This window comes from Canis lupus, chromosome 6 (assembly GCF_011100685.1).
Source record: "Canis lupus familiaris isolate Mischka breed German Shepherd chromosome 6, alternate assembly UU_Cfam_GSD_1.0, whole genome shotgun sequence".
In the NCBI taxonomy this organism is placed as follows: Eukaryota; Metazoa; Chordata; class Mammalia; order Carnivora; family Canidae; genus Canis; species Canis lupus.
In genome coordinates this window covers 39721420-39741545 of record NC_049227.1, presented here as the reverse complement: position 1 = coordinate 39741545, position 20126 = coordinate 39721420, and the positions used below count along the sequence as shown (strand labels likewise).

Here is a 20126-nt window from a genome sequence, read left to right as displayed (position 1 = left end):
CTCTGGCCTGGAGAGAAATATGCAATACTGTACATAACAGGAAAGCCAAAATAGGCCAGTCTGAGGGAGACCAGACAGAGAGGGTTGTGCCAATCCAGAGGGGAGATGCAGGCCATGTGTCCTCGAGGCAGCACTCTCCTCCATGGGCACCAACTTCCCTCTAACTTGCCCATACACATCAGCAGGATAGCGAATGCACCAAGCCCCCGTGACTAGATATAAATGCGGCGCGGCCACGGTACCGTGGGGACTGGGCTGTCCTCAGTGGGCGGCTTCTTGTCCCCGAACTGCAGCTGGGCTCCTGGCGCCTCCCGCACGGCCTCGCACACAAACAGCCTGGGCTCGTTCTGGTCCCATAAGTGGTTCACGGGAATGAGATCCATCAGCCTCTCATCCACAAAGGTGTGGCTCCTGAAAGAGAAGGCTCGTCCTGAGAACTGACAGGTGCATCTGCGTTTGCTGCCTCTGCAAATGTGTGCCAGGGGCCTGGGTCAGCATCAGCAGGCCGGTGTGCATCGTTCGGGCTGCTGGCTCTGGAGCCCCTCCCTGCAGCACGCGGCACCAGCCTGCCTCAGGAAACTCTCAGACTGAAGCAAGTTGGTAAAATTAGAGGCCCAGTGCAGTCTTGTCGGAGAGCGCGTGAGGCTTTGGCTCTGGAGACTCCACGGAGGGCACTTGCCGGGACCACCGAGAGGACCTTGTATCCCACCGGGATGACGTGTGTGATATGGGGCCAACAGACAAGCTGGGTCCAGAGGCAGAGGAAGGACCGGGCCTCAGAAGAGGACAGGCATCGGAGGGGTGGCTGCGTGCTGTCCCACCACCACCGGAGAAGTGACAGGCTGAGCTGCATGTGGCTCAGAAGTGGAGGGCGGAGGGAAAAGTGTGAGTTTGAGACACAATTCAAACAAGGAAGACAGGATGAGTCACAGACGGGAGGACTAAGGGAAAGGTTAGCTGTGAGGTTTGAGACCAGGCGACCAGGACAAGAGACTAGAGTGGACAGGAACAGTCTCTGGGGAATGGGGCTCAGGTGACAGCAAGAAATTCCAGGGGACATTTGGAGTCAGAGAAGCAGAGTAAGGCTGGGAAGAAGTGAGGATGGGTGTGTTCAGGTGGGGCTACCCAGCGACCAGTTTAAGTTACCGGGGGAAAGAAGGTTCTGGAAAAGGATGAGAGCTGGGTGGGGAGGTGGGAGCTATAACAGAGCAAAAGGAGCAGAGGCCAGCAAGGCCAGCCATGGGCTCTGCTGCAGCGTCCACCCCATGTCCTGAGCGGCACACTTGGTCCTCGGGTGTCACTTCCCCCAGAATCAAATGTGAACCTTCAGTGGAGCAGGGTGAGCACTTCCAGTCCATGAGCATTCACTGGGCAGTAGAAGGAAGTGCAAACACGGACTCCCCGAAGAGCGACAGTTATTCTCTAGAAATACAGTGTCTCCCCAGACGGATGCTCTCCCTTCCCAGGTGCTGACAGAGCTCAGCTACTGCCACTCCCACCCTGAGATTCGGGCTATCGTGTGGCCACGGCTGCCACTGCCCTTCCAGAAGCTGGGTTCTCCTGGGTAATTTCAGGACCACCCCAACTGCCCAGGGGTGTTGGCTTTCCTGCCTGCGTTGAGCACTGGTAGCTGCTGAGGTCCTGGACATGTGAAGCGTAACTCAGCAGCCTGCCCAGAAGCTGGCCACTAACTGAGCATCAGTGTCCGTATTCTTTCAATGAAATCCTCCCAACCACAGTCTTACTTCTTGGTCTCTTGCCCATTAAAGGACAACTCCTCCCTGCGATTGATCTGCCCCGTCTTGAAGTCAAGGATGGTCATGGTGTCCATTTCCACGTCATAGAAGCAGATTTTGGAGTCAGGGCTGTTGTCTACCTGGGGGCAGAGAAAATGGAGCTCACAGAGCTGCCTGGCTGACATGCCATGGGTCTGAGAACAAGCGTCTGGTGTCCTCCACCTGCCGGCCACCTGGCATTCCTAACGTGGACATCAACTTACCTTCATCCTGCTGAGACCACCGTTCAATCACTACTTTATAAATTCCAACACATCGTGAAGGCCTGACTCCCGCTGTCCAGCCGTGGTCAGTGCTGGCCTGAGTGACGTGATCTCGGTGAGGCGGACTGACCACGGGGGACATGGGGCAGTCCGGATCCCAACAGACCAGTTCTCATGCAGGTGACTGAAGTGAGAGAAAGGGAGCCAGCTTCGCTGCCAGGGCAACAAAGGCCAAGAACTTGGATAGACCGTTCGAGGCTTTACTCTGGGAGAGAGTAGAATGCTAAGTGAGCCTGAGCATGAGAAAGGCAAAGAAACAAATGTCCAAATTTTAGGCAGAAAAACATACTATAAGCTTAATAGCAGCAGCAGAATCACCAAAGCATCGTAGGTTTGGGTACCTGCGAACACCCTTCTAGTCACTGTGAACACCCTTTGCAGAACGAAAGACGCACGACAGACTGGGGACACCTCAGCAACACCAAAGGCGCAGCCTCCTGCCCATTAGAGCGGGCTGGCGGGTGGCCTGCAGCAGACCCCTCTTTCCAAGCACACTCCCCACCGATGGGTAGGGCTGGGGGTGCAGCTGATTTCACCGCAAGCTCCCCTGTGCTACCTGAACCATTCCTTTGCATCGTTTTGTTCTTTTTTTTTTTTTTTTAATTTATTTATGATAGTTACAGAGAGAGAGAGAGGCAGAGACACAGGCAGAGGGAGAAGCAGGCTCCATGCGCCGGGAGCCCGATGTGGGATTCGATACCGGGTCTCCAGGATCGCGCCCTGGGCCAAAGGCAGGCGCCAAACTGCTGCGCCACCCAGGGATCCCCAACATCGTTTTGTTCTTTTGCCATGGGCAAAACGGGGAGGTCCCTCAGTATCACTGCTCTGGAGGATTGGGCCTCTGGAGCCAGCAGTCACCGTGCGGTCCCCGCCCCCACTGCGCATTCACTGCCAGCACCCCAGAGACAGTGCCAGGTCCCTGCATGCCCTCTCCTACTGCACACCCCGCTTCTCCCACGAGTGACCCTCCGGCAGACCCGGTCAGTGACCCAGGGCTGCCCAGCATGCATGCTTGAGCGTCCTCCCCATGTCCTCCCACCGCCCACATCCCTCCTCGGTGCTCAGACTGACAGGCGGATCTGTTCCTCCTGAGGATCTCCATACCCAGCCAGACTCCCCTTCGGAGGCTCAGGCTCGTCTTTATTGGCCCACCGGCTGCCCTCGGATGCCTCAAACTCAACATCGAAACAGGACGCCCCATCATCTCCATAAAGGCTCCTTCCTGGGTTTCCCTTTCCACATCCACACTGCTGCGAGGCGTAGGACCAGCCCCTGCCCGTCCTGGCCCATGCCAGCCCATCCCCAACCCTCAGGGCGGCTGTGATGGGCACCAAGCCGACTTCTGCACCCCCCCACCACGGAGAAGCACCCTGCAGGAAGATGTTCCATTATGCTCCTGCCTTGCCCCTCTGCCAAGGCTGGTGCCTGTGTGTTGGACCGCTGACTGTGCCAGCCTCGGCCTTCCCCGCTGCCAGGGACGGGAGACCCCTGTCCAGGCCCAGCTCTGCCATCTGCTCACACCCTGGGTGCTTCTGTTTCTGCCCCGCTGCCGCAGGCTTGTCTGGAGGGTTCACAGCTCCTGGAGGAGCCTCCTGACCAGTGGGTCGCCCAGCACAACCCGCCACAGTTTGACTCATTCTTAGACGGGTGTCTGTTCACCCACAGGAAGGTGCCAAGCTCTCCTGTTTAATCGTAGGCCTGCGTCCACCCAGAGGGGTGCCTGGTTCATGGTAGGTAACCAGTGACAAGGCTGTGAAAGAATGGGTTCCCGGGCAAGCACTGGTGGGCAGAGGCAGACAGCCCCCCTGCAGCTGTCACCACATCCTCTACTTCTGTAAGCCAGAGCTCAGAGGTCCTTGCTACCCCCTCGTGCCAAGGGAAACACAGCAGGCTGATGAAAAGGGACAGAAAGGAGAAGTGGTCCAGGGTCGTGCGTAGAGGAACTGCGGTTTCAGAGGAATTAGGAGCTGAGCATGTGTGGGGGCTTGGGCCTGGGGGCGAAAGGAGAGGCAGAGGCCAAGGAGGACGGCGTCCTGAGCGCGCAGCCGCCCGCCTGCACCCACCTTGCTGAGGAGGATGCTGATCCTGCTGCCGCTGGCGTTACACCTCAGTGAGGCCACGCCCGCTGCGCCCGGGATCAGTGCGGCCAGGTTCTTGTCGCTGCAGTGCACTTTCGCCTCTCTGCAGGGGGGACATGAGAGGCTCAGGGCAAAGCCCAGGCCTATCCATGGGCTATCCCACCCCCACCTATGCGGGCAGCTCACAGTGCCAGCACCGGCCGTCTCAGTGATGAGAAACCTTCATTCACAGAACTCGGGGCTCCGGGAAGGCCCAGTGGCTCTCAGTCTGGGGGTCTGTGCACCCGGGGAGAGGGGCCAGCTCAGAACTCAGGCTAAGATCTTACTTTTAAAAGTTTAAAATTGAGATATAATTGACAATAACATCGTATTACTTTCAGGGTGTAAACAATGATTCAACATTTGGGTGAGTTTTTAAAGTTTCTAGGTTTAATGAACAAATATGAAAGCATATCCCTCCCCCTACCCTTCTGACACAAAAAGCAGCGGCTCTGCTCCCAGATCCTCTCTGTGTGGCAGGTTTTGGCCATTCATCCTGCCAGACTGTGCTGCTGTCATACTTGCTAGAGCTTCGCAGAAACCAAAATGCACTTAAGCAGCCCCCGTCCAGCAGGTTCTAGCTTATCGCTGCTATGGACGGTACTGGGGGCACAGCAGTGGCTCGCCACGATTGTTTTCTCTTAATTCCCATTTCCTCTGTGTTTCCCTAACATCCTCTGTCCCAGGAGGCCCTTCAGTCCCCATGTGACACTTCACGGTCCTGTCTCCTTTGGCTCCTCTGGGCTGGGACGGTTTCTCAGACTCCAGGCTCATGTGCACATTTCCTGCCTCAGTGCTAGGACTTCTCCTGGGAGCCTGGTCCTTCTGACAGAGAATGCTGTGGAAACCCGCATCTGGGCACCAGGCGTGCTTGCTGGCTCTTGGCTGCCACCCACGGCAAGGACATGGTGCACAGACCGACTGCTGTAGGTACGTGTACGTGCAGATGCCTCTATGTGTACCCAGGGTGGCTTCCACTCACCCATCACCATGAGGCTCCTCCTCACCTTCTCCCTCTGCTTATGTCACCTGCTCCCAATGGTGAAGTCCCAGCTCCCCAAACCTGCATCGGCTTCTCAGTCCTTCCTTCTGTGCAGCTGGGCACCGATGTGGGACGGTCACCCTGTGACCCGTGTGGGGCAGCTCTGTGCACTGCAGGGCAGTGTTGTATGCGTCCCCTCTGCCTCCGCTGTCAAGATCGCCACCTTCCCCAAAGGGCTGAGGTCAGTCAGCACCGCCTTTCCAGGGACACCGTTCCACACATTTCTAGCACACTTAAGACTATTCTCATATTCTGTATTCCATCCTGAGATCCCCTAAATTTGAATTTGCATATGTTTTAGGCTCACGTGCTATGAAGTTCCATGGGCTCTGACAACAACTGTGCCTTCTATCTACTATACACAAAATTTTACCACCTAAAAACTGCCCTGTGCTCTACTTGCTCAACCCTCCTCCTGTTTGCTTCCTCCCCCAGTATGCAAAGATTAAGAATTTGTGCCAAGGGGCACCTGGATGGCTCAGCCAGTTAAGTGTCGTCTCACATCATGATCTCAGGGTCCTGGGATCGAGCCCCATGTCGGGCTCCTTGATCAGCATAGAGTCTGCTTGGGATTCTCTCTCCCCCTCTGTCCCTCCCCTGACTCGCTCTCTCACTGTCCCTCCAATAAATAAATAAATATTTTTTAAAAAAGGATTTATGCCAAAACATAAGGCATTACAAAAAGAAATTCAGTGGTCTGTTATCGTAAAAATGGAAACAGCAACAGTTTTCTGGCTCCTATCCTTTTTCAACCTACCATATTGTCTCAGGCAATTTTTAATACGTGCACAGGCATACCTCACTTTAGTGCACTTTCTAGATACTATGTCTTTTAACAAATTTAAGGTTTGTGGCAACCTGTGTTGAGCAAGTCAAGCACCATTTTTCCAACAGCATTTGCTCACTTGGTGTCTCTGTCATGCTTTGGTAATTTTTGCATAATCTCAGATGTTTTTGTTATTGTTGTATTTGCCATGGTGACCTGTGATTTGTTTAGCACAAAAAAAAAAAAGGAATTTTTAATCAAGGCATGGACATTGTTTGCTTGGACACAATGTCACTGTATATTTAATAGACTACAGTAAAGTGTAAATACGAGTTTTATAGGTACTGGGAAACCAAAAAATTCACCTGACTCACTTCATTGTGATATTTGCTCTACTCCAGTGCTCTAAAGCCAAACCCACATGATCTCCAATGTAGGCCTGTACTTTTATTTAGACAAAAATTGTACCTTCGGGAAAGATCAAAGCTTTTAAAGTGAGCCAGGTCTGTCCCCACAACCAGGAAATTTCCACAGATGTCAAGGAAGCACGGGCTCCCCTCCGCCTCGGAGAACAGTAAGAGCTGTTTCACAGTCCCCTGAGGAAAAGGAAAGAACAAGGATTAAGGAAAGCAGCCTGTGCAGCCTTTCACTTTTGTTATTGAATGTTCCTCACGGGTCATCTGGGTACACTAAGCAGGCACTCAACGTTTACCAAGGGCCCAGGGTGCGCCCAGCACCTTGCAGGTTCTAAAGCTCCATGGGACTCAGGAGCATCTGGGGGTCGCAGCTGCTTAAACCCTTGGGACTTTCCAGGACAAGGCCCACGGAGGTGTTTTGGGTTCTGTGACTGAGGTGACTTTTGGTTTCCGCTCAAGGGTTGGAAGCATAGAACTGGGGACTGGGGTCGGGTGTCAGGCAGGGCTGACGCAGTCTCTGGGTGGCCTGTGTCACCACTGAGCTGAACTGTGGGCACCCTGTGGTATCTGAGGAACCCTGTCCCAACCACGCGAGAACTGGCTCTGCCCTCTGTACCACCTGCCGTCCCAGTGCTCACCACCCCCAAGCATGGCCTTGTCCCCCCTCTGCTCCGGCCTCAGCTCCCAGACGCCTGGGCCTATGTCTGCAGACCTCACTGGTGGCCACCTCCCCAGGCCTTCCCCCTACACAGACACGAAGTTATCTTCTACGACAAAATAACAGAAAACCAAGAAACAAGCCAGGATGCTGTCACTGTCATTCGGGGCTTGGAGCCCCTTGGATTTATGTTTAAAAACTATGGCCCTAGGGTACCTGGGTGGCTCAATGGTTGAGCATCTGCCTTGGACTTGGGGCATAATCCCAGGGTCCTAGGATCGAGTCCCAGATCGGGCTCCCTGCAGGGAGCCTGCTTCTCCCTCTGCCTCTGTCTCTCATGAATAAATAAATAAAATCTTTTTTAAAAAATTAAAAATAAATAAAAAACTATGGCCCCTCCTAATAGGTATTTCTAACTAAATGGAGGGAATTTAACCAAAAATAACTCATGACTTCAGAAGCCATTATGGGGGTTTTTTCATCTTCCCCAAATCACAAAGCCTCAACTCCAAAAAACCAAAAATAACTTCAGAACAAACGAACCACCTGAATAGGGATGCATACCTTGAGCCTTCCAAATGTTTTCACAATTCTAACTTTGCCATTTCTCCATTAGTTGAGGCAAATACACGACTGAAATAAGTCAAAATGGCTCTGAGGCCCCTTTTTCCTCTCCCTTGTGGTCTTTTTTTTTCTTTCTTTTAAAATTTTTATTTATTTATGATAGTCACACAGAGAGAGAGAGAGAGAGAGGCAGAGACATAGGCAGAGGGAGAAGCAGGCTCCATGCACCGGTAGCCAGACGTAGGATTCGATCCCGGGTCTCCAGGATCGCGCCCTGGGCCAAAGGCAGGCGCCAAACCGCTGTGCCACCCAGGGATCCCTCAATCCTCCCTCTTAACTAAGAGAAACTAGTCTCCAAATTGGGAATGACTCTATGGCCTTATTGACACAAGAGCCACATACTTGCTCAACTTCACTGCTGTAAAGCAGCCCCTGTCTCAGAGTACTAAGTTCAAATAATGGGGGCCCCTACAAGACCCTAACAGGTTCCTGTCCCTGAACCCATTCCCTTTGGTCTAGGCCCTTTGAGAGACACATACCCTTTTCTCCTTAGTTCCTTTGACCTATTCATTTCTTGGGTCAATATTTCTTAGAAAAGCATCATGCCACAGTTTCTCCCAAAAAGGGGAAATAATTCTAGAATTGGACAATAGTAATCAAAGTAGTCAATAAGAGGAAATAAATGACCCTTTGGCATCCTTTATTAGCTTCTTCTCTGATGGCACCATAGCTGAGTCTGGGGACACTGGTTATTTGTCCCTATTGGATGAGCTACTGTCTTTATAAGCAAGGTCCTCAACTGATACTGGGAGAATCCACAGTGCACCTCCCACCGAGATTCAAACAGATCCCTCAAAAGCTCTCTCCAGAACAATACCCTCTAAATACAGATGTTCTTTTTTTTTTTTTTTTTAATACAGATGTTCTTTAAGGCATCTGGCCCATAACAGATTACAAGGCTCAGGGCCTCATGATCCCCTGCACTAGTCCCTGTAACATCCCCATTTCACCCGTGAGAAAAACCAGTGGCTGGTTTTTTCGGGGACGGAGGCCCGCCGAAGATCTGCGAGCAGTAACTGACGCTATTATCCCTCAGCTCCTGTAGTTCCCAACCCTCTCGCGCTACCAACATCCATTCCAAGCAACATGTTCAGCACAGAGGACCTATGTAGTGCATTTCTAGTATTCCAGTTGATAAAGATAACCAGCAACGCCCCTGTGTTCCCTGGGGTGTCCTTCTTTTCACAAAACTTAAAAGCCAATGTGGATGCTACAAAGCTTTCTGCAGACTCTAGGTTGTTACAAGAGATAACTGACTTGCTTTGTTCCTGCTTCCCAAACCTCTTCCCAGGAGGCAGCACCCACCTGTTAAGACTCTTTGCCTTAAAGAGACAAAGTCTCCGAAGAAAAACTGCAGTTTTTTGTTTGTTTGTTTGTTTGTTTGCTTAAACTCAGGTTTGATGCTTTGGGCATCTAATCTCAGAACGAGGACTATATCCGTATGCAGATGGAAGCCCTTGTGACCCCTGAACGCTGCCACGTTACCTTTTGACTCCCCATGACGATTTACCGGATGTTCTTCTAACCAATGCTCATTTTCATGGTTTATTGATGGTTCATATTTAAAGGAGAAAAATGGTAAATACTATGCTGGATCTGTTATCCCAACTCCCTGTGAGGTCATTGAGGCAGTGCCTCTTCTCCTGGCGACTTGAGCCAAATAGGCTGCTAAATGCCTGTACTGGAGCTCATACTTCAGCCAAGGGTAAACTGCAAACATTTATCAGTAGGCCTGGGTACTACTGGGGTAGTACTTGGGGTAGTCCATGATTTGGGGATATTAAGGAAGCAACAAGGGTTCCTTAGCTCCAATGGGGATAAAATGTAAGATGGCTCCTATGTCCAAAACTTATTAGATGCCATGCTTTTTTAAAGAGAAAGGGGGAGAGGAGAGGAAGAGAGAATTTCAGCCAGACTCTCTGCTGAGTGCAGAGCCCAATGTGGGGCTCCATCCAAGGACCCGAAGATCACGACCTGAGCTGAAACCAAGAGTTGGACCCTTAACCAACAGAGCCACCCGGGCACCCCTGGCTGCCTTGCTTTCCCCAACAGCTCTGGCTATTATTAAGGTTCCTGGACATTCAAGAATTGACTCTCTGGAGGCCAAAGGAAACCACAGCACTGATATTTCCACCAAAAAGGCTGCTGTCAAGGAGACCAATAGATAGACCTCTGCCATTTTCCAAAGAAATGTTCTTTCAAATTCGGAAAAATTGACCAGAGATGCCCAACAGTTGGTCCCAGAAAAGACAATGGTGGAAATCTAACAATTGTGAGTTTGATAAAAAAAAAAAAAAAAGAGAGAGAACTCTGCTTTGGACCAAATAACAATCTGGCCCTACCAGGAATTCCAAAATCCCATTACTTACCACCAAACATGTTTAAACCACTGGTTTATTGACAAAATGATAGCATTCACGAACCAGCATTGGTGGGAAAACGTTAATGAGGCCACAAAAAGGGCCCACCTCACTTGTCCTGCCTGTCAAAAACATATAATCCAGAGAAATCTGTTTATACAAATGGGTTTCATAAAACTTCCCCATCTCATGGATCTAAATAGGTTTTGGTCATGGTCTGTATGTTTTGTCACTGGCTTGAGGTTTTCCCTTGCAGACAGACCATTGCTTCTTTGTGGCTAAAATTCTGTTAGAAGACACTACCCTACTTGGGAACACCCTCTCAAACGACACAGTGAGCGGGGAACCACGTGCTTCAGTAAGCCTGGCCTGTCTGGCTGGTTTTATGGACCTCATCGTACATGCCACTGGTGATCAGTCAGTTGAATTTCCTAACAGCACTAGCAATACTCAGTTGGTAAAATGTGTAGAAACCCTCCGACTATCTTGTCCTAAAGCACTGCTGTTAGTCCTAAATCTCAGATCCACCCCCTTGGGGACATAGAGATTCTTACCCTTTGAGTTAGTCACAGGACGTCCCAATGCACTTGGCCCCTACCTCCTCTGACCCACAGCTGATCAAGGGAGATGTGCTTCAACATTGTAAAGGCCTGACTGCTTCTATTAAAAATTACCATACTTTTAGTAAAGCAATCTTTTTTTTAAAGATTTATTTATTTATTTATTTATTTATTTATTTATGATGGAGAGAGAGAGAGAGAGAGAGAGAGAGAGAGAGAGACAGAGACACAGGAGGAGGGAGAAGCAGGCTCCATGACAGGAGCCCGACGTGGGACTTGATCCCGGGTCTCCAGGATCGTGCCCTGGGCCATAGTAAAGCAATCTTTTTAGGAGACCATGATTTTAGATCAACCTCATAACTTGGAGGTTTTGTCTGTTAGAAAAGAAGTCTCCAGAGAGATTCTCTTCGTCCTTACTGAAAAGGTTCTTCTCAGCTACTGGTCAGTAACCTCTGTGCTGCCAAATTACAGGAAATAGACTCTTGGATTCAGGGGATGCATCTAAAGAAAGCGGCAAAACCTGATTGGGCCCGCACGCCATCTGGTGACCTGAAGCTACAGATTTCCTGGAATTGAAGCAGATGACATCTGACGAGACCGCTTTCCCCAGATGTCCAGCCCAGGCCTGTCTGCCTTTTCCTCACTGCTGCTCCTTTTCTCTCTCTGTCATGGAGAGAGATACTCTCGTCTGCATTTCCCAAACCCTTTCCTGTTATGGCTTTTCAGTAACAGCCTCATTATTATTCTGTGACAGACATCTTTCATTTGTTTTTTTTTTTTTTTTTCTGAAGGGCTAGAAGGTTCAGAATTTACAAAAGTCTTTCTTTCATCTGAACTACCATCCAAATTCATCGGTGTCTGAATTTACAACTTTATAAGCTGTATTACTGAGAACACATCTGGTTCCACACAGTTCTTTTGAGATAACAATACTGTTTTAAAACATCTTTGAAGTTTTGCTGTTTTGCAGAGTTCACCATCTATTGCTTCCTTTTAATACCTGCACTGGATCTTCCCAAATGCACTCAGTTAATCTTTCAGTTTGCTTTTGCAGTCTCCACTATTCTGCTCTCATGGTTGCTTTAACTGGAGATTTTAGGAGGCATATGCAACTCCAGGCTTGCTTTCACCGGGAGACCCTCTCTCCCCTATGTCAGTGTAAGTGCCAGTAAATATTTCATTGGCTACCTTCACACCTAGTTCTGGTCCATCATACAATTTGGCATTATCACGTTACTTCTTGTTTCGTATCATTATTCTAAGGTTTGTATTTTGTTACCTCTTCAAACTTTTTAAAAAAGGACGTACCCAATAAGGAGCTGCCCTCTAATGCTTACAATATTGGAAAGACACAACCCTTAGGCGGGAGTACCCGAGATTTTTCTCTCTCCTGATTTTTGCTGTTACTCAAATGTGGCCCTAAGGGGTTTGCAACAGCTTATGCACTCCGCCTCTGACGTAGGACATGACAACATAAAAAGGCCCTTCCTGGCACGGAGGGACACCACAATTAAATACGGGTGACTTAATCTGTGATGCTTTCAAAGAAAGATCTTGATCATAAAAGGGGAAATGTGAAAGTATTTAATAAAGGGAAACCTCATTCAGAAGATGGAGCTGGGGGGGCCAGCAGGATGCTTTCTGCAACACCCTGTCGGTCGGTTGCAGAGACCTGCTGCGCAAGTGGACACTACAGTTGGCTCTTGAACAGAGGGTTTGAGCTATGCTGTCCATTTACACACTCACATACAGATTTTTTTTCATAAATACAGTACAGTACTGTAAAAGTATTTTCTCTTCCCTGTGATTTAATTTCCATTTCCCTGGTTTGCTTTATTGTCAGAAGACAGAACAGACAGAATAGTATAAAATATGTATATGTTTTATGCATAAAACATACAAAATATGTGTTAACTGTACTATCAGCAAAGATTTGAGCTGCCAGTTTTTGGGGGAGTCCAGTTATACGTGGATTTTTGACTGCATGGGGGTCACCTGTATGATCCCAGCAGGAGGAAGGAAGCGTGCCTCCTCCCCCAGCAACAGCCCAGCCAATGAGAAGCCTCTACACTTGCAGTGGTCAGCTTCATCCAATGCACGTTCCGTTTACAACAGGCTGGTCACCCCCACAGCAGAGCCTCCTCTCCTGGGTTCTGCAGTCTTGCTATGATTTAGCTTTAGCTTGCTTGTTCCAGACCACAATTCTCCTATTCCCAGATAAACCCATTTTTTTGCAGCTAAAATAATGGGTAGTTTTAAATCTACGGTTCAGAGCCCTCTTCTCACAGGTTGTTCACCCTCCCTCCCCAGCCCTGCAGCGGGGCCCCCAGGTCCTCTTGCTCACATAGCGACATCCTTCATGGGTCGTTAACATGGGCCCTCCAAGCCCCAGCTTCACGTCCACAGCAGACATCCCCACCAAGTGTTGGCAGCAGTGGGGTCCAGCCTCCTTCCCACCTCAAACAGACTGAAGACCTCAGGGGCCAGCAGCCTAGCCTGGCCTGCCCCCAACTGGCACCTTCCCCACATCAAGCCTCTACTCTAGGGCTCCCCCAGTGACACTCCCCACCCACAGCGAGCCCCCTCAGGAAGAACTCCATGGAAGCCCCTTGGGGAAGGGCGGCAGGAAGGAGGAGCAGCATGTGAGGTAGGAGGACAAGAGCACACGTGTCCAGCAGCCTCCAGAAGTGAAGGCTAGATCTCAGCCCACAACTCAGACCCTGAGGGAGCAGTGGCACCTGAAGTTGGGGTGTGAAGATTTTCCCGACCTTGACAGAGCACTGCTGTGGGTACTGCACCAAGTGGTGGCCCCCAAAAGGCACATCCACCTGGAATTTGTGAATGTGACCTTATTTGGAAAAGGAGCCTTTGCAGATATAATTAAGGATCTCAAGGGGAGACCATTCTGGATTAGGCTGCCCCTAAATCCAAGGACAAGAGTCTTTATAAGACACAGACACAAGGAGAAGACAGAGGCACAAATGGAGTGATGCATCTATGAGCCAAGAAATGCCAAAGCGGGCTAGAGCCCCCAGAGGCTGGAGAGCAGGGGATGGATGCTCCATCAGAACCTCTAAAGGGGCCAACCCTGCTTACACTCAGGAGTTTGGACATCTGACCTCCCCAACTGCAAGAGAATAAATTTCTATTGCTTTAAGCCACCCAGTGTGTGGTCCTTTGTTACACCCTGTCTGCGCCAGGTTCCCGCCAGCGTCTGGGATGGCGGTAGGCAGGGGCCTCCTACTCCACGCACCGGGGGGAACAGAGGCTGCAGGAGAGCCAGTGGGAAAGGCCTTTCCTGAACTGATGGCCCTTCAGCCTTGAAGATCACATGAACTCCAGCAAACATGCCCTCCCCCTTCCCAGTCCGTGCGTTCAGGGGCCAGCAATCCAATGCTCATCACTTGCGAGGCCCTGCCCCACTTCCCGAATCCACAGGTCTCAGCAGTCATAGCGCACAGACTAGCCCAGAGTCCAGTTTCACAGGCAAGTACCGGGCCAGGGGGGGCTGTGATCTGGCTGCGTGAGGTCAGTAAGCAGCTTTGGCTTGGTTTAGAGACGGCCTTTTAAACTGTTCTAGTGACTTTCATCATCAAGCCCACTCGCTCCAGAGCAGTGATTTACCTGCCAGGTTCGAACTTGAACTCGGTTTGGCTCCACGGTGTACACATTGTCCTCATGCATGGCTAACACTGGAGTCTCACACAGGAAAGTTCCTAGGACGAGAGAGGGACATAATGAGGCAGCGGCCCATCTCTTCTTACATGCTCAGAGTGTTGTGAGGGCTGCGTTTTCTGCGTAGGTGAGGACAGTGAGGCCCTAAGGGACGGGAATAGCATGTGGGCCAGGGGCTGGAGTACAGATGAGGCCGCCTCTCTGGTCTGGTGGGGCTGCAGCACTACAGCACCGCAGTACAAGTGTTTAGGTGGCCGTCTGTTCCCCTTCAGTAGAGCTCTAGAGACCTCGAACCGTTGTCTTTCTCTAGATGGGTTCTTTTTTTTTTTTTTTTTAAGATTTTGTTTATTCATGAGAGACACAGAGAGAGAGGGGCAGAGACACAGGCAGAGGGAGAAGCAGGCTCCATGCAGGGAGCCTGATGTAGGACTTGATCCCGGGACCCCAGGGTCACACCCTGAGCCAAAGGCAGACACTCAACCACTGAGCCACCCAGGCGTCCCTAGATGGATTCTTATCTAGCCCGGGAGATGATCACACACACAAGACAGGGAGCACTTGAGCACCCGCTGTGCTATCCTCCTGAGGGTATTAGAAGTTCACCCTTACTCCAAGGGGGTCCATGCTGCAGGAGAAGACACTAATTATGGACATAACACAAGGCAGAGCAGGAAAAGTATGACAAGTGTAGGTAATGAAGTGTTAGAGGTGAAAAGGAGGGAGGGATGGTAAGAGGGTGACCCCCAGTGGAGAAGCACCCCTGGGGTGAGAGCTGTTCTGTAAACACATGGGGGGAACCCCCTGGAGCATACGGATGACCATTCCTGTGGAGTCAACGTGGGTGAACGGTACAACTGTGCAGGAGCGCTGGGTGAGGGGCCCACCTGGAGGGTCATTATGGCAGACTGCACATGGCCCCTGGAGCTATCAGGTCCTGGTCCCTGGAACCTGTGAATGTGAGTATATTGGCCAAAGATGGGGCACATCTCCCAGCTTGCCAGCTTGCTTCTCCCTCTGCCTGTGTCTCTGCCTCCGTCTCTGTGTCTTATGAATAAATAAATAAAATCTAAAAAAAAAAAATTATGTTGGCCAAAGATGGGAAGGTCCTGAGATGGGGAGATTATCTTGGATTATTTAGGTGGACCCTAAATGCAACCCCAAGTGCCCCTATAAGAGGGAGGTAGATTTCAGACAGGAACAAGGTGACAATGAAGGTAGACTCTGGAAGAATGTGATCCAGCCAGGGATGGCCAACAGCCACCAAATGCAGGGAGAAGTGAGGAACAGACTTCCCTAGAGCTCAGGAGGTGGAGCGGTTGTTGATGCCATGATTTGGGGAACCATGAGTTTGGACTTCTGAGCTCTACAGCTGTGAGAAAGTAAATGTCTGTCTGGTTTGCGCCCCCGGTATGGCAGCCCCTGCCACTCTTGTAGGCATGTGCTGAAGAGGGAGGGTCAGGGCAGCCCACGGAGACAGGAGGTGCAAGCTGATAGAGCATGTCTGACTAATCTATCCTCAGATTTCCAGACAGAGGCTGGCCTCAGTCAAGATGCCATGGGGCTCGCTGTTCTGCGTGGTCTGGAAGCAGTTCAGAAGCTGGGTGTGTAGCAACCCCCTTCCTTGGCAAGCACTGTTGATGTTTATGCTCATATAGCCTTAATTCCCGACTCTTTCATTGTCCCGGTGCCTGGGAGGGCTTCTTGGCCACCTTGACTGGCTTCAGTAAGGTGATGCCCAGCAGTATGGAGCCAGAGCACAGGTCGAAGGACTGACACAAGGGGCTCCTGGTGGTCCTCTGTCAACCCCCTGCCCACAGCACTGGCACCAATACCCCCATTAGATGGTCAGAAAATAAAACAGGCTGCTATGAGCCCCCTCTAGGGAACAAGACTCCTACCTGCATTCCGTAATGTGCCTCCAGAAGGCTCAAAGACCATCACCTGTTTTCCGTTCCAGACAGCAATGGCATCCTAAAAAAAATCATGGAAATTAAGAAGAGACCTGCCACCCAGACCCCTTACCACCCTGAACAACTCAGAAAACCGGCCAGGTCCTTTGTCAACCCCATGGCCACCCTTGTAGTCACCTTGGTGGTGAACACTCCACTGACGTGCATGTCTATACGCAGGCTGTGTGTCACCCCCGTGGACAGGAAGGACACGCTCAGTAAGCTTGGGGAAGTCTGCACCACGGCCACTTGCTGATGGAAGTGTGAAGACATGGCCTGCTCGCTGAGGATCACCACGGAGCTCATGTTGTTCACTGCCAGGAGGCTCTTCCGGGAGCCCCACTTCATTCCATGCCACAGGGACAGAGACAAAAGTATGAACAAAGAGAAGGGAGATGCAGGCAGGAAAGTGTTATAAACATAGGATTCATCAACAATTTTCCTGGCACTATTTCCTCTCATCAGTGTAAACTGATTTAAAAATTTACTAGCATAAAATATATACTTTAGAAAATCTTATAATACTGACACCCAAGTTGTAACGCAACGGGCAAACACTTACATGGCTCTTCTGTCTCATGTCTGTCTTTTTTTAAAAAATATTTTATTTGAGAGAGAGAGAGAGAGAGAGAGAGAGAACGCGAGAGCACACCCGCTGCAGGGGAAGTAGCAGGCAGAGGGAGAGGGAGAAGCAGGCTCCCGCTGAGCAGAAAACCCAATGATATGGGGCTTGATCCCAGAATCTTGGGATCATAACCCGAGGCAAAGGCAGATGCCCAACTGACTGAGCTACCCAGGCACCCCTGTCTTGTGTCTGTTCTTACTGGTTGTTAATTTAGGGATGTTTATTTTTTACAAATGGAGAGCTAGTGGACATGACATATTAAATTATCTGGCTCTCCCCAGTGATGTGAAATGCTGCTTTCATAATTTCATATTAAACTTCCAAATCTTTCTCAGTCTGTTCTGGGATTTCCTACTCCATTCCAGTGATATGTTTATCCATTCCCGAGTAAGCACATACTGTTTTAATTAATTGCTACAGTTTTGAGATATATTCTGGTTTGTAATTCGGAAATGTTCTGATTCTCTATACATTTTTTTCTTTGGCCCTGTGCTCTCCTAGATGAGTTTATTTTGTTGAATTCTCCCAGAAAAGAAAAGGGTTATTATTTTTACTGGGTGTATAGTAACCTGTACATTTACTTGGGAAGAAATAACACTCTTATAAAACTGAAGCTTCTCTTTAAGGAACACGGTATGCATGTGTCACCCTGTACTTGGTTTCTCATTTACGTCCTTTAGGAAAATTAGTGTGGCTCTTCCTATTACTTCACATCTGAGAAAGTTGTACTTTCTCTACAGATCTGTTAATATTCTATGCTATTTTGAGCTATTTATTTTGACTTAGTTAAGATATTTAACTAATTCATCCAGAAGCTATTTTTACCTGTGGCCTGAGAGGAGGCTCTAAAGGTAACCCCCAAAGTGCTCTGCGGTGCCCTCAGTGATTTGCTAGGTACATCTTCCTTTCATGGCTAGGCAGGATTAAATAGATTCTGTCTCAGAGGATTATACTCAGCAGGGGTGAGAGACAGGTGAGGACCCTGAGGTGGCAACAGGCAGAACTGGGGGAAAGTAGGAGGAAACAGTCACCTCGTTCTCCAGAAATCACGTGTGAGGCAACACAGTTCAGGAAAATCTGCTAAATCTGGTAAGAACAGTGTCTATGACCCCCGCTGTCCTGCCTCTCCCACTTGGTATGCAGGAGCTCCCCTGGGCAGGCATGGCCAAGAGGTCGGCTCCCTATTCAGCACCCAGGTGGGGCTACAGCATCTTCCTGGGCAGCGTTTCTCATTCCCCCAACTCCATGCTGTGGGAGGTGGGGTCCCTTGGGCTCACAGGGTGCCTGAGAACACTGGGCCCCCATGCCCTTGCCCCAGCTCGCTTACACTGCAGATGCTCCGTGCTGGGAGAGGCTACCTGAGAAGACCAGAGGCTGCTGCGTCCAGCTCCCTGCTCACAGAGAGGCAAGTGGCCACTGTCCCCACACCCAAGCTCTGGAGCAGTGACTCAGATTTTTTTTCCCCCAAGGGGAGATGTAGTCCATAGGAATAGAGAGCTCTGACAGGTTCCTTAAAGAAAGTGACCTCATTTGAAACACAATGTGGATAAGTCCAAACCTAAGGATGCTCTTCAAGAGACTGGAGGTTTTAATGGTGGTAAGCTTGAAGAGGAGGCTGGAAGCTTCCTGAGCGCTACAAACTCCACAGCAGGCCAGACCACTGATCAGAGGGATCTGGAGAAGGACACACTTAGGAGGAATCTTCCTCAGTCAGAACAAACCATAAACCCTGAACTCAAAGAGCACACCTGCCCAAATCTCATGGGACTGGACTGTGGTGTAAGTGATGCCCGGGGGTGCTGCAGGAAACCATAGAGCCATCGGCCAGCACCTGGGGAGGCAGAAAGCTCAGCAGCTCAGGGGACAGGACAGTCAGCCCCCAGAGCCATTGGGGAGACCATCCACATGCCCAAGGCCAGCCCTGTGAGAAGTGATGTCAGAGGCTCACACTGCAGGGGAAAGAAACACCACCACAGTGGTCCCACCAAGTCACTAAACAAATAAACAAGCAAACAGCGGCAACATGCCCCAAAGGAGACCATCCACATGCCCAAGGCCCCCAAATACGGACCATCACCAGAAAGACAGTATTTACAAGGAGAAAAAGCATATGCTCAAGAGAAATAAAATCATTAAGTCCACAATGAAAGTTGTACACAAATGTTCACAGTAGCAGAGTTCACAAAGTCCAAATGTGGAAACAACCCAAGTGTCTGCAGACAGCTGGAAGGATAACAGAAGGTAGTCTGTCCCCATCCCTGTCCCTGCCATGGGTGCTACTCAGCCATAAAAGCAACGCGTAGCTGCCATGTGCTGCCGAGTGGGCAAACCTGGAAAACATGATGCTCAGTGACAGAGAGCACGCATCCATGTCTACAACATGCCCAGACAGGTGAGCCCACAGGGACAGAAAGCAGAGGAGTGTCTGCACAGAGGAAGAGTGGGGGTGGGGGAACTGCCGACACACACAGGCTCTCCTTCTGGGGCGCTGATGGTGGTCTAAGAGGCATTGTGATGGCTGCGAAACTCTGAATATGCTAAAAGAAAATTGGGGGATACCTGGGTGGCTCAGTGGTTGAGCAAAATAGGTATGCTACAGAGCTCGATAAAGCTGCTTTCAGGGTAGGTAGATAGGTGATAAAGGGATGGGTACACAGGTAAGATACAGATGACTACACGGCCACAATCCCAGACCCACAATCTGAAAGCCCAAAGCCCTTTATTCTATTGTTGTTATTTTTACATAGTCTTAAGGTGCATAACTGACAAAAATAGTTAAAAACCAATCACTTCCTCCACTTTTGCAGGATGAGAGCACCCTGCACCCTGGTGGCTTGTACCTTAATCTGTGTGATGTTGCCTTCGAGCTCACTAGGGGTCTGAAAAATCCACCTGTCCTTGCCCTCTGCCACTCGGCTGCTCTGGGGGCCTGGCAGTTTTCTCCAAATGGCTACTCGCCCTTTATCGGTGCCCGCTGCCAGAAGACCTATCGGTAAAAACAAAGTTCACGGGAATTGAGTGGAAGGTTAAAAGCAATAGGAATCTCTCTTCCCTGACCATGGCTCTGAAATATCCGGGCATCAGCCCCCTGCCCAGTGACCTCCAGTTCTGTACCTGTTCCCACCTGGGAGGATGGTGCTGGGGACTGTTGGTGCTATTTTCTGTCAGTCTCCAGGAGACCAGGGGCCTGTCTGCCTGTCCAGGGCAGTCCGCTTGTTCGGGGCTGCTTCCCCAGGGCTAGCATGGCACTTAGCGCTCAGCAGGCACATCTTCTG

The 20126-nt window shown here is 50.3% G+C and overlaps 1 protein-coding gene across 4 annotated transcripts in view; it reads right to left on the bottom strand.

Moving 5' to 3' along the window:
* Nucleotides 1–20126, bottom strand: part of IFT140 (intraflagellar transport 140) — an 80320-nt gene that overhangs the window by 41744 nt on the left and 18450 nt on the right. For all 4 annotated transcript variants that reach the window (XM_038540823.1, XM_038540824.1, XM_038540822.1 and 1 more), the window contains 8 exons: nt 19692–19837; nt 16365–16568; nt 16176–16248; nt 14227–14318; nt 6453–6580; nt 4123–4240; nt 1746–1876; nt 243–411 (listed from right to left, as the gene is read on the bottom strand). In XM_038540823.1, the coding sequence (XP_038396751.1) occupies nt 243–411; nt 1746–1876; nt 4123–4240; nt 6453–6580; nt 14227–14318; nt 16176–16248; nt 16365–16568; nt 19692–19837 (1061 nt within the window). The remainder of the gene's footprint in view (nt 1–242; nt 412–1745; nt 1877–4122; nt 4241–6452; nt 6581–14226; nt 14319–16175; nt 16249–16364; nt 16569–19691; nt 19838–20126) is intronic.